Below are 13,482 nucleotides of genomic sequence, written 5' to 3'. Positions count from 1 at the left end.
CCTTTAAATCATATTTTAATCGAAGGATTGCTGCACATAAATACATTTCTTGTAGGAGTTGTCATATCCTGTTGCCCAGTCTTCCTCTGAGCCTCTGTAGCAGCATTTTTACTTTGGCAATGCCTTGGATTGGTGAGATAGTAAATGTAGGCTAATTTATCTACTTCCTCTCCCGAGAAGCATTGATACTAAACCCCTGTGTTCTGTCTCCATTTTAGGTGACTTTGCTGTGCTTCTTAAAGCAGGTATGACAGTAAAGCAAGCTATTGTGTACAACCTCCTGTCTGCCATGATGGCTTACATAGGGATGCTGATAGGCACAGCGGTGGGACAGTATGCTAATAACATCACCTTGTGGATCTTTGCAATCACCGCAGGCATGTTCCTCTATGTGGCGTTGGTTGACATGGTAAGATTGTTATGATTCTGTGTCATTTTTGCATTCCATGCATAAAACATAGGACTTGAAATGGCACCTATGACAGAACTTTTTTTGTTATAACACATAAAATATCTGTAGACAGTGGATGGCTGTTTCTGTTCTATGGCTTTGTAAAATGTTGCAGATACTTTGAGAGATGTAGTGAAGTTCTATAGTTGCTTGCCTGTTTGGGTTTCTGCTACCAAAGTCTGCCAGTGACTCCCGTTAAAATACAAAAACTACAGGGGGGCTGGGAAAGACACTCAACACTTCCCGCTAATAAACTAATAAAAATAATAACTCCCCACTAATAAAAATAGGATGATTCTCTGGTTTTGTGAATGGGACATTAGATGCTGGAGTTCCATCCAGTATTTAGAATTGTTCTTCACTAAAATCTAATCTTCATGTATTTGATTCTGGAAAGTTTAGTCTGAACCCTTAACATGGGCAGCTGGTAATACATGGCTCTTGTGGTGATTAGCTTTTTTAAAAATCATCTGGTGGAAAAACACTGCTGCTTCAAGGACTTAGCTACAGGTACATTACATTTAGTGTGTGTACACAGTAGATCCAGATCCTTCAGGCAGTAATGCACTTGTGCACATGGTATCAGTCTATATTCAATCCTGATTTCTCTCTGAAGCAGCTTCAGAGCTGCATTTAAATAAGCCAGTTTTCTCACTTCGTGTCTCTCCCAAGCCCAGTGATGATGAGATCAGTTTTCATTTTGGGGGTATTTTGTAATGCTCTTTCTGTTTTAATATACAGAGAAAAAGATGCCTCGCTTCCCTGGATTTTAAGGACAGATCTCGTATTGTATTAAATTATTAACCAATTAAACTAGAAACTCCAACCTAGTTAAAGCTTTAATTCACAAGGGTTCAGACAGCTTTTTGTGGAGTGTGTCTCCGGATTTCCATTGCTTCATTCACAAACTACTCTTTCCTAGTACAGACATCTAAAGCAGTGGCAAGTTTCCTCACAGCTGTTATTTTTCTCCTCAAATAAACTAAGTAGCCATCTACCTATTATCAGTAGCTTGCTACTTGGATCGCCTGGTGTGGCTACATACTACTTACAGAAAAATACTTAAATGTAACTGGAGTTCTGGCTTTGAGTGATGTTCCAGTAGAGATTTTGTTTAACCTCATAGCATCTCCATAGAGGGCTGGGTTCACTGGAATGAGGACCAGCCTGTTTCAGTTTTCAGTTGTGGGTAAAATGGAATATTTTACTGTTCTGAAGTATTTCAAACCATGCATTTTCTTCAACTTTCCAAATGTCTTCAGAGGTTTTGTTGCCATATCTGGTAGCTCTGTTAGCCTACACTGCTAGTTCTACTCTCCTGCATACATTTGTGGTGACTATCCTGTTTTCAATCCACTTTTTTTAGCAGCTTCCTCAAAAGTTAACTGGTGCAGGAACGAAAGGTGTGATGTTTCACTCTCACTGGCTCACTTCTCAAAGCAGGCAGGCATCTGTTGGTTACTTTAAGCCACAGGCACAGACTTCGTGTTTCAGCAATTCTCATTGAAACAGCATCACATCTTTGTCAGATCACTGTCTATGAGGCTGTCAGATGTCTGCTCTGGTGTGGACTGATTGTATTATTTCCCTGGTGCTAACTAAAGCTGCTGACATTATGAAGATCCCTCTCCCCTTTGCTGCTGTGGCCAATAGTTGCCAGTTCCTAGCTGTGGCTGCTGAGCGTGGTGTCTCAGCCTCAGTGGTATCATTGAAGCATTAGTGAAGACCTCTGAAAGCAAGGGTTCAGTTTCCACTGAGTTTCCTGGTGTCTGCAGAAGCTGTCTTGGCCATTCTGCCCTCTAGCAAATTTACCTCTGCAGTTAGTTCTGTGTTCAGCACTACTGCCACATTGGTGCTTAAGAAACTTAGTGTCAGTGGGCCTTCCAGCTTGTTTCTAGGTGGCATCCTCCACATCTGACAACTTTCTCTTAAACTCAGCTTTGGTTCTGAAGATCCCATGTTAGTCCCATTAGTAGTCATCAAATGGGGGCTTGAGCACAGGTCAAGGCAGGACACGGTGGCGGAGGCTCCTCCTGTGACCTTCATCTCATTCAGTCCTGCTTGCCATTAGGTCTTTTATGACTAGGACTCATGGAAGCCAAGCACTGGCAGTCACACCATGGCATATTTCACTTTGTTACGGAGAACTTCAATTTGTAAATATACTCTATTATATCTATTATAAGGTAAATAAGTCCGTTTCAGGGCTTGCGTGTCCGCAAGCCCTGAAACGTGTAGAGTGTCCGTGTGGTCAAGAGTGATCCTTCATGCAACTTTAGATGTTCTACAGTAGCCTATAATTACTGAGATATCACTTGCTTATAAGTCCTGGGGCTGATATTTATTTCCTGTACTTATTTTGACTGAAGACGTAATGTATAAAGGAAAGCAGTGTTTTCATTCTTTTATTCCTTGTCCTTTTCCTCAGTCATCATAGTAGCAACCAAAGTCAAAGCCCAATGGTCTGACCAAACAAGAGCAGGAAAGGTTCTGCAAGACACACTTGAAACTGCATCAGATTTTTGTCTTGATGTTTCCATAATCTGCCTCCCTCTCAAAGACCTTATTGTCTTTTTATCTGACAATAAGAACAGATTTTGATCCCTCCCTAGCTTGACAGAGGTTCACATAGGTGCAGTTTTCCATCCATTCCTTACACCAGCCCATTGAGAATGGACTTTTTAGTATTTTTGCATCCAATTGTCCTGAAGTTTGTCTAATTACATGTTTTCCAATGGTAAGAATACTCTTCTCCAGTAGCATCTAAACTCAGGCCTTTCTAAGTCCTTCAGGCTTTCCATGATTCTCGTGACATTTCATTTGGTGATAGCTATAAGAAGAATAATCATAATATCCTTCTTCCTGACACTGCTGTTTTGGTTTGAATGGGTACACTGAATTTTCCTATATTCCTTCCCAGTCCAACTTGAATCGTATCTTACTGGAAAATAAATTTATCTGCTGAGGGAGAGCAAAGTGGCACTGGCCTGCTCTGCCTGCATACTCAGACTCTGCGTACAAGAAAGAGGAGCATTAGCACACCTCTTCAGATATGGCAACAGTAAAAAAATAAGTATTTTGAAGACAGTGATGGGGAGTGTGCCCATAGTACTGGTAACTGTTAAAAAACCTTTTTTTCTATCTTAAAGGGGTCTCTTGCTGTTCAGTTCTACAGTTTTGGGGAAATATGACAGCTGTCACTCTCCGTAGCTAAGACTTCCACTTCTACTCATCATACCATGGTTTCCATGACTGGAAACCTTGGAGACAGAGCGCTGTGCTCTTCCTAGGTTTTGAAACAGATGCCATTTATTCTTAATGACTTAACGGTACTTTATGATTTGGTGTAGTGCTTGCTGTTAAGCTGCCTGTTCTATTGTATAGGTGATAAACATTTTTTCACTCCAGTATGTTTTTTATATTTAAATATAAATGGGTCAAAGTAATTGTCAGCTTTACTGAAATACAGTAATACAAGACCAGATGGGTAATATGTTTGGTTTTTTAGCAGATTTGATGCTCTGATAATTTGTCATTGTCTGTTGTGCAGTATTCAGGTACTCGGAATAAGCAAAACTGTTCTAGCCTATCTAATGAAGAGCAATAAGTAGAGACTTGTGCTGTGTACTACCTGAAGTTTCCATTTTGTTCTGTACTATGTTTTTCTGTACTAAGTGTGTCTTGAAGGAATTCCTTCGTTTACCTCATTCTTTCTTGAATTAATTTCTTTGTAAAACATTTTCAGTTATTTCTCTTTTGTATGGGTGGCTTTGTAAGATACTTCATAAGAATAATTTTTACATCTTCCAAGTCCACTATTACTTGTTGCTTTTGTCAATATACTTATAGGTGAGGAGTATAAGGAATATCCAGAGCTTTCAGAATTTCTTACAGCTTCACATAGAATTTCTCTTGAATTACTTGTAGCTATTATTCCCATATTTAAAAGGGAAATGTATGTGAACATGTGTAAGCATATAATGTGACAAATGAATGGCCAAGTTAATCAGCAAAGTCATTATAAAGGATATATTTATAGCAATCTGATTACTGTAGCAATAGTCAAAGCTTTTTATTATGTTCATTTGAGCATGACTTAATTTTAACTGAGTAAAAGAACTTGAAAGAGCAGAACCTGAAGAATGCTGGGCTGGTCCTTATCTTGAGGAACTTAAAGTTCAAGTTAGACGTGTGATCCAGTAGAAGCTTACGAAAAAAAAGTCAAAAGGAAAGGCAGTTTTAGTTTGTTTTATAAATACATGATGTGATCATGTTTTTATCAAATGTAGTGGTTTTGTAAAGTTTTAGCTGTCTTAGTGTATTGTTTTTGTAACTGAATCCTGGAGTGTTTATTCTTGACAATATAATCTTGTAAACTTGTCGGTGTACAAATGGAATAGAGGTGAAATAACTTTCTAAATTGTTTTTCCTTTTAGCTTCCAGAAATGCTTCATGGAGATGGAGATAATGAAGAGCATGGTTATTGTCCCGTGGGGCAGTTCATTCTTCAGAATCTAGGCCTGCTTCTTGGATTTGCCATCATGCTGGTGATTGCCCTCTATGAAGATAAAATTGTGCTTGACATCCAGTTTTGACCTAATTCTGGTAATCACTGTGGTTACAATAATGTTACTGTATGGCTTTGAGTCTGCACTGTTTCACTGTATGCACATTGCTCAGAGGAAAAGCAGTGGCTTGCACTACTTACACAAGCACAGTATATTCATTTCTGCATAGATTAACTTCTGCTTTTTTCTAATTCAGATCAGATGGGATTACCCAATGCATCTTCTAAACTCAAGTGATCCACAATTAGGAAATACTAAATATGACAAATAAATGCCAAGTTCAGTATGCTATATAGGAAGCACTGCTTGCTTAAGAAAGAAAAAGTACAGTGAATGATTTACTCATTTGGGAAAATACCATTTCATTGGTACCTTTGAACAGAACCCAGAAAATGTTACAGCTGAAATTCATACCTCTGCAAGGAACCTGAGTAAGCTTTTAGTGACACATCAGTCTTAAGTAGCACATATATATCTCTCTCTATATGTATAGATATATATATATATATAGAGAGAGAGATATGCACGCACACACACACATATATATATATATATGTATGTGCATGTGTATATATATTCATTCTGTGCTGATTCTTCTGCATAGTGGTGACTTGAAGTATTACACCTTACAACAGCACATGACTGGAAACAACTGTGCTGGTTTAACTTTAAAAAAAAAAAGAAACCCAAAACCTAAACACTGTTTAATTCTTAGAGTATGCATTAAGCTGCACTCCATCATTATAAACTTCATGTGTAAGAAGGCAGGCTGCTGCAATATACGCTGCAAAGTGCTATGTTCTGTCGAGGATCAGTTTGACGATGTTTTCCTGACGTAAGATTTATTTGATGTTTGTTCCTTGATAGTAGTAGGAAAATGCAAAATGCAGTAGAATTAGTGTTAGCTTGGGGAAATCCCTGATATTGGAGTTATTGAGCTATTTCTGGTTCTTTTTTACAGACGCTAAACATGTGTTGTGTGCCACTTGCAGCATAAACTACTGAAGAATTGTGGCTGTGAATTTGTGCAAACTCTTTTAACAGAGAATCCATAAGGGAATTTCTCCATTTTTTTAACAGTTATTTTGGAATGTTTTCTCCTCTTCATGTTAAACAATCCAAAGTGCAAGATGCTAGTTACTGAACCTGGGCACAAAGGTTAAATTATGCTCTGTGTATGTAGTACTGGTAGGTTATTTACAATACTGTAATATCAGATAAAAATGTGTTTCTACAATGCCTTGATATCAGGCATTGCAGCACCAGCCATTTCTGGCAGTAGAGTGTATGTAAGAAGTTTTCTACTTCCAGCATAAAGGAGTTCATTTCTATGATATTTTTTTACAATTTTGGTATTTAAATTAGATTATTAAAAAGCAGGTGTGATAGATCTGTGGTATGTGTAATTTGGCAGGATAGACTGAAAATTTGGGCCTTAACTTGCTGGGATCAGCTGTCCTAGATCGGATTGTGCTGATATGCTTATATTGCCAGACATGAGTTAGTTCTTCTTGTACCCATCTCCTTAAAAAAATTGTGAGTTTGTGAGGAGTGCAAGTTGATTCTGTAGTACCAGTCCTAAGCATGGTAGTAGCCTTTTTTAAAACATACAGTTTGTCTTCTTTTATGTGTATGCCAGGTAAACGCTGTATTTTGACTATGTGCCGTAAGTTTTGTTTCGGTCTGCTTGGTGCCAGTGTAGCTGCTAAAAACACTGATCCTAACGCCTTTAATGAGAGCCAGTTGGTATCTTCATTCCATTTCAAGTTAATGTGTGTTTTCTGTCATTGGTCAATTTAGTTTTTACTGAGAGCAGCTCATGTATTTTAAAGATATCGGTTGGTTCTTGCCAGTATTTCTTCCTAATGCAGTATCAAGAAACAGTATTAAGGGTCCATTTCAAAGAAGGGCTCAGTTTCTTCAGTGAAGAAGCCAAAAGCCCAGAGTTCGGGCATGCAGCCATTTGATGCTCTGAACTCAGGTTTTCTTTTTTTCTTCTTTAAACACGTTTACTGTTGGACCCTAATGAGCAAACACACCGTTGTTAGCTTCAGATTACTGAATTTCTGCAGTGTAAAGATCCTGGGTGACATTTTTCATAGTGCCAGTGTTAGGTCCCTGAATACCGTTTTCAGAGAGACTTAACTCACTGGATACCTTCTGAGGATCTAAGGTTAAACAACCTATGTTTCTTATGTATTAAACTGACCCTTAATTTTCCTTTTCTGTTACACTCGATAGAATCAAGGGGGTCATTATGTGGTTGAACTGATATTTTGTCAAATAATTTTTTAAAGTTTATTTCTTTTAATTCTTTTCAAATGAAGATTTCTATATTTCAGGTAGTATATTTACTTTTGTATTAGTTGGAATATGGTTATAGCTTAATACACTGCCTCTATAGGAAAATAGTTAACTTCCTTCCAAGACCATCTTCAGACAAGGGAAAAACATGGTCCTTGAAGGTAGGTACTGTATTTTTCATTAAATATGGGTTGTTTCCTTTTATTTTCTAGTATTTATTACAAGTTATTAAGAGCAGTGTAACAGCTGTGACTTCTTCTATATGTTTCCACCAGTATTGAATTCCAAATGATTCTAATGTATGCTTTTGAGTCATGTTACAGACAATCTGAATTCCACTACATTTCTACTTGGCTTCAACATTCCATTCTGCTTGAATCCAGAGTTTCATTTAACTTGTATTTGTTGGAGGGCATAAATGTTACTTGTATATTACAATGCTGTCACTGTGTGACATCCCATATGAATTTTGATGTAGATCACATTGCACTCAATCCGCTGTGATTATGCTTAGAAAATACTGTAGTAGCTAGATGCAGTGTGATATTTTTTTTATTTTTTTTTTCTTTCCCCTCCCATTAACAATTGAGTCTATGGTTTAAAATGTGATTATGGTCCTATATGATAACTTGCTGAGCTATCAGTCTTTCTGTTATAACTAAATCATTTTTTAAAATTTTATAAAGCTGGAAATGATCAGATGCTGTTTTGTTCATTGTCAACAGTGTTGTGTTCATTTTATCTATGTTCCTTATAAATAAGGAGCCTTCAGAAAATAAAATTATTCAATGAGCAGATATTTTTGTTGGCTTTTATAAGGTTTTATTGTGCATCTTTCTGGTTTAGTATTTTGTTTCAAATCTCGTGAAAGGAACAAATGCAACATTGTAAACAAACTCATTTTGCTTTATCTTTTTACATGGCATTTCAGGACTGACATACATCCCTTATAAGTGATCTGGAAGATGCACCTACCTCCATAAATTGTGATAGGTTTATGAGTTAAGCTGACATAATAACGCCACACCCCGTCTGATCCAGTGTTCTTGTGGTTTGTCTGAAGGGAGAGTCATTGCGATGACAAAGTTAGTAGAATGGCCTGTAGTTGACAGGATCCCTCGTCTCTCACTGGTCTTGTACACTGGGGCCAGGTAACTTGGTCGCTGTGGAATGTCTGCTCTCTTACACGGCTTTAGCCATATCTGCAGTAAAGAATAAAACAATCCTTTTCCTCTCAGTTAAAAAAAAAAAGTAGGAAAACAGTCTTGGCTTGGACAAATTATTTTGACGTTGTTGTTTTGTTTTGTTAGCTTTTTAACAGATAGCCCTGAAAAACCTGTTTCTTGTTTCCTCTCTTATCAGATTGCTTCCTCTCCCAAAATATGCAACACCAAACTTCCTGTCACTCATTATTAGCAGAAGATTCTCAGCACCTCTCAGACACTTAATTTCTATTTCAACACAAAACATTTCAATTTTTTTTTTTAAAAAATTACCCTGTTACTTACTTCCTTCAAGACTAGAACTCAAGAGTATTAATTCTACAGTATTTGTTGGTATATAATACTATAAAATGTCACCAAGTGAAAGATACTGACCACAGGTACTGTATCATAGAGGATTTTTGGATGAGGTTCTCCTAGCTTCTTAGTTTGCCTGTTCCAGCGTGCTCCATCCAAGAACAATCCCTGAACGTAGACCCCTGAATCAGTTGGAAAAGATACCATATTATGCAAAAACTGAAAATCTTTTCTAGATAAGAGCAGCAGCTAGTGCAACACACTTTACTAACTGTCAGTTGATTGTGTGGGACTTCTTGTCAATTTTGTCTGTTCCACGTGATGATCAAATAACTTTGAGTATAACACAATCGTATACTGTATTACCATTTATTATGATTACAATTCCATAAAGATTTATAAAGTTACAATGTCTAGCAATATCATAGTGTAGCCAGCCTTTTTGAATGACAGAGGTTAAAAATTATTCCAAAGTAGAGGACACTATTTTTACAATTGTCATTATTATAAAGTTTTCTGTATGTACTACATATTATCAGCTTTAATGTTTCCAAACTTGGAGATTTGATCATATAAACAGTCTTTCACTAGTAGTCTTCACATTGTTTCACTGCTTACGTTTCAACTTGCCACTTGCTTATACCTTTCTAAAGCAGTTCATTAAAGGAGAAAAAAAAAAATTAAATGTTTAAAACACATAAATATTTTGACATGTCATAATGCCATGACATAATGACAGCTGTCATTCCATCAGCTCTCCAGAAGAAAACAATAAATTACAGCAACATCTGTTTTCATCAAACTTGCACCTTCTTGCTCTGTAGACTGAAAACTAAAACAAAAAATAAACCTGCCCCAACAGAAAATGACTTGAAACTGATTGGATGTGGCTCTCCCAGGCAACCTGCCAAGCCCTTCTTCTTACACAACTTCCAGTCAAACTGATCCTCAGAAAAGTATTAAAAAGAAAGAGTATTAAGAACAGTTCAATCTGTCCCTTTTTTTGAGGAAGGGCAAGCTAACAAACGTATCTGCAACTGGAACCTAAGGTAAGTAATATATAATAAAGTGTTTCGATTAAAAAATAGGGCTTTCCTCCCCTTAGAGCAGTCCCGTATTGCACATTGTGATCATATCCATAAGATATTTTTCTAGGTATAGTTAAAATAGCATACCCAACTTCTCTACTAAATGTTTGGTTTTCCTTGGCTTAGGAAAATATGAGTCTTCAGACATATATGCTAATGGAGTGGAATAAAGGGGAAAAAAAGGCAAGCTAGGTATCACTTGACAGTTTGATCTGTTGTGGGAAGTTTGGGGTAAGGAGTGTCCTCTGTTGGTGGTATTTGATATCTGCATGCTAATCCAGGAGGTGAACTAATCTCAGCAGTTCTTACGGATTTAAATAGTATTTTGCCTCTTCACTTCTTGTGCATCTCATGGGGAGCAGTGCAGTTGTGTATGTTTTCCAGCTGAATTCATTAACTTAATTGCATAACTCTGAGTCTGCAAATTAATGTTAACTTCTGAATACATCAGCAAAGGCAGATAATTGTGTCATGCATTTACTTACCATCTTCAGGAGCAATTTCATATTCCTTATCTTCCAGCACTTCATAGTCAAATTCTAGTAGGTCTATTGGAATGGTGTGTTTTCTGGCATAGTTCTGCTGGGCACCTGTTAAGAATGCTTGAGTGAAGAAGAATCCTGAAATCCAGAATACTGGTGGAGCTCCATTTTCGTACCACAGCTGCAGCAGCAAAAGAGAGAGGAGGAGAAAAGAAAAAAACCTGCCTTTTATTGTTTTTAGTATTTAGGAAAGTAGTTATCTTCTAGAATAACAGCAAAAGTAATTTCTCCCTTTGTGAATCCAGGATTGTCTTTCTCTTTTCTGAAAGCAGTGTAACTCTGGATGGCTGTCATGTCTTTTTAAACAACTTGTTTAAAATGTCACTAGCTTCTGTTTTAAAAAAAAACAGCCAAACAAAAAACCACCCACACAAAAAAGCCCCAACACTGTTGCCTGGGAATACTTAGCTTATGTGAATGACTTAGTCTGAATAAGTCTGTTAAACATGCATCATCCTTGTAAGTTCATCAAATGAGTGTTCAATTCTCCTTCTTTCCCTCATTATTGAAGGCTGTTCAGCATTCATCTTTCTTTCTCTGTGCAAATGACAGATTTTTTGCAGGCTGTTTTTTCTTTGAGAGGGCCATATTTCCCTTCCAGGGCTGAAGTCACATGTTGTAAGTGTGTACAGCAAGTGGAAGATGAGGAGGGATGGTTTCCTCATGAGGAGGATATGTGGCCTAATTAAACTTCTATTGACTGGGGGGGAGGGTGGGTGTTTTTTGTTTGGGGGTTTTTGGTTGGTTGGTGTTTTCGGGGTTTTTTTGGGGCGCGGGGGTTGTTTCTGTATAAAAATGATTTTTTAAAATGCCAAAATTCATTGGATTTGGTTGTAATATATGTGAGGTCTGTTGCAATGGTGAATATTTACTGCATGCAAGAAGACCTTTTCCTCATTGTTGCAAACATCAGTTTTGAATAATGTCTGAAAAAGTTTTGCTACGATTATCTGCTGCAGAGAATTACCATGAAGACAAGTAAACTAGTTGTCTCTACTAGTAAGTAGTTTTCCTCCCAAGAAATAAAAAAATCATCTTCATAGCTATTGGCAGTTTTCTGTTTGTACAAGTTTAATGTCTGTCCTGGATCTGTTCAAGAAAGGGCACTTTTGTTCTTTACACATACTGCTGTCAGGCTTGCTACAGATGAAAGTGGAAGTTACTGAAGTGTGGTGATGTGTGTCCAAAAAAATAAAATAGAGGTTCTCTGGAAATGCAATTTTGTGAATATCTTTCTAGACCTGAAACTGGATGCTTCTTTTGATTTTTTTTAAATTTTTGTTTAATTTACTTATGATGTTTGTTCCTAGATCTTTTGTCTACCTTGGGACCTGTTCTTACAACAGGTATGGAGTAGGCAACCTGCTATGAGATTGGTTTTCTTCAGCTGATTGAGATTACTAAGCCACAGAATGGTGCTGAGACTCTAGATATAACTCATTTAAAGTCAGTTTTGGGAATCTGCACTCTTACAGCTGAAGGAACCTCACTCATTCTCCCTAGCACATCCAGCTTTCTTCTCTAGCACTCTACTGAAAGCTTGATACTGACTTTAATGTGAGATTTTGCGTTAAAATATTTTACTAATGTAAGTTTGCTCGCTGGAAGAGAAACTCAATAGTGTTTTCCTAAGTACTATTTTAATTAACTTAATTACCACCACCAGATCTATACGCAGTTTAAGAGGCCCTTAGTAAATTCACTTCAGAAGGCCAATTCTGTCATATATTATTATTGACGTAGCACAGCTCGCTCCGTGAAGTGTAGGGTACGTGGCAAAATGTAGTGCTTCATTAGATGCTGTGATGAGCAAACGGCTATATGAAACAGATGCATGAATGAACTGAATTTTACCTGGCAGTTATTCAGTGGAAATAATTTGTGTGTGTGTGTTCACTTGTGGAGATCACAAGTGGAGATCACCATTGTGGAGATCAATAGACAAAAACGATAAGGGGCATTGAACAAATCTGCGTAAATGGGGTGTGCTCACCTGTAAGAACTTCAGTCTATTAAGGAAGTCAGTCACATAGCTGCCCAGAGGCTTGAGGCTTGGGTAAGACTTACTCATCCATAGTCCTGGAATTTTGCCTTTCAGAATGCTGTTTACCACTTCTTCCAGTTCAGCAGACATCACTACTAGCCCCTAAAAGAAATTTGGAAAGGAAGGTGTCAAAATACTTCACCTAACAGGCTTGCTTTAACAATTAAAAATCAACATAGTACTCTGTCCAACAGATGTTACAAACTTCTAGCTAAGTCAGAGAGGAGCAACACTGAAAACAAGAATGGACATAATGGATTTCATAAAAAAGTTACTGTGGTCTTCTGATCTGGTAATTAGTCACTAGATTGGTCAGGGAAAAGGTGCATACCCTCTTTTGGAGAAAACTGGCCATACTGGAAAACTCCCTTGCCACTCTTACTCAGAAACATGGTCTTCCCAGAGCACTGTAAATGCTCTTTTTTATGATTATTTATTTAGTTTCCTCAAAACTCTGTGACATTGCTGCAAGTGCCTTATTCTAAAGTGGCAGACTTTTCAGCTTGTAGTCTGGGGAGAGGACTGGTGGTTTGGGGTTTTGGTTTTTTTTTTTGTGGGTTGTTTTTTTTTTTTGGGGGGGGGGGGGGTGTTTAAATGCCTTGTCAGCCTTAAGCTATAGTAGGATAAACAAGGATAATCAATGATTACAAGGATAACCATCACTCAATAGGACAAGGATAAATAAAAACTACCCAAACTGACTTTTTTCTGCTTTTTTCCTGTATTTTGCACAGCTGTAGGTTTTGATTCCTACTGAGAACAAACATTGACATTAGACTGTGATATCTTAACTGGAATCTTCACTGGCAGTGATTTGCTGTTTGAGGTGTTGAGGAGATCTGCTTTCATCTGTAAGAAACTGTGTGAGGTGCTTCAGTCTTTCATGCCAGTGAGGCAGAAAAACAGATGTGAACCTAGTTACTGCTTATCTTCTTTGCTAGCAAATCTAGCAAGTTAAAAAGTTT

The 13,482-nt window shown here is 37.5% G+C and overlaps 2 protein-coding genes across 8 annotated transcripts in view; one reads left to right on the top strand and one right to left on the bottom strand.

The window, feature by feature from the left end:
* SLC39A10 (solute carrier family 39 member 10) overlaps positions 1–8,120 on the top strand; it is a 56,750-nt gene extending 48,630 nt beyond the window's left edge. For 6 of the 7 annotated variants that reach the window (XM_072875286.1, XM_072875289.1, XM_072875290.1 and 3 more), the window contains 2 exons: positions 219–409; positions 4,888–8,120. In XM_072875286.1, coding sequence (XP_072731387.1) covers positions 219–409; positions 4,888–5,046 — 350 coding nt within the window. In that variant the 3' untranslated portion in view covers positions 5,047–8,120. The remainder of the gene's footprint in view (positions 1–218; positions 410–4,887) is intronic. The other variant, XM_072875284.1, reaches the window with a different exon arrangement.
* Positions 8,121–8,249: 129 nt separating this feature from the next.
* DNAH7 (dynein axonemal heavy chain 7) overlaps positions 8,250–13,482 on the bottom strand; it is a 115,259-nt gene continuing 110,026 nt past the window's right edge. Inside the window, exons 58-61 of the mRNA XM_072875282.1 lie at positions 12,467–12,619; positions 10,417–10,594; positions 8,922–9,025; positions 8,250–8,525 (exon numbers count right to left, since the gene is read on the bottom strand). Coding sequence (XP_072731383.1) covers positions 8,319–8,525; positions 8,922–9,025; positions 10,417–10,594; positions 12,467–12,619 — 642 coding nt within the window. The 3' untranslated portion in view covers positions 8,250–8,318. The remainder of the gene's footprint in view (positions 8,526–8,921; positions 9,026–10,416; positions 10,595–12,466; positions 12,620–13,482) is intronic.

Source organism: Ciconia boyciana, chromosome 10, assembly GCF_034638445.1.
Source record: "Ciconia boyciana chromosome 10, ASM3463844v1, whole genome shotgun sequence".
Taxonomy (NCBI): domain Eukaryota; kingdom Metazoa; phylum Chordata; class Aves; order Ciconiiformes; family Ciconiidae; genus Ciconia; species Ciconia boyciana.
The sequence above is the reverse complement of the archived record's forward strand: the minus strand, read 5'-3'. Positions and strand labels throughout refer to the sequence as shown.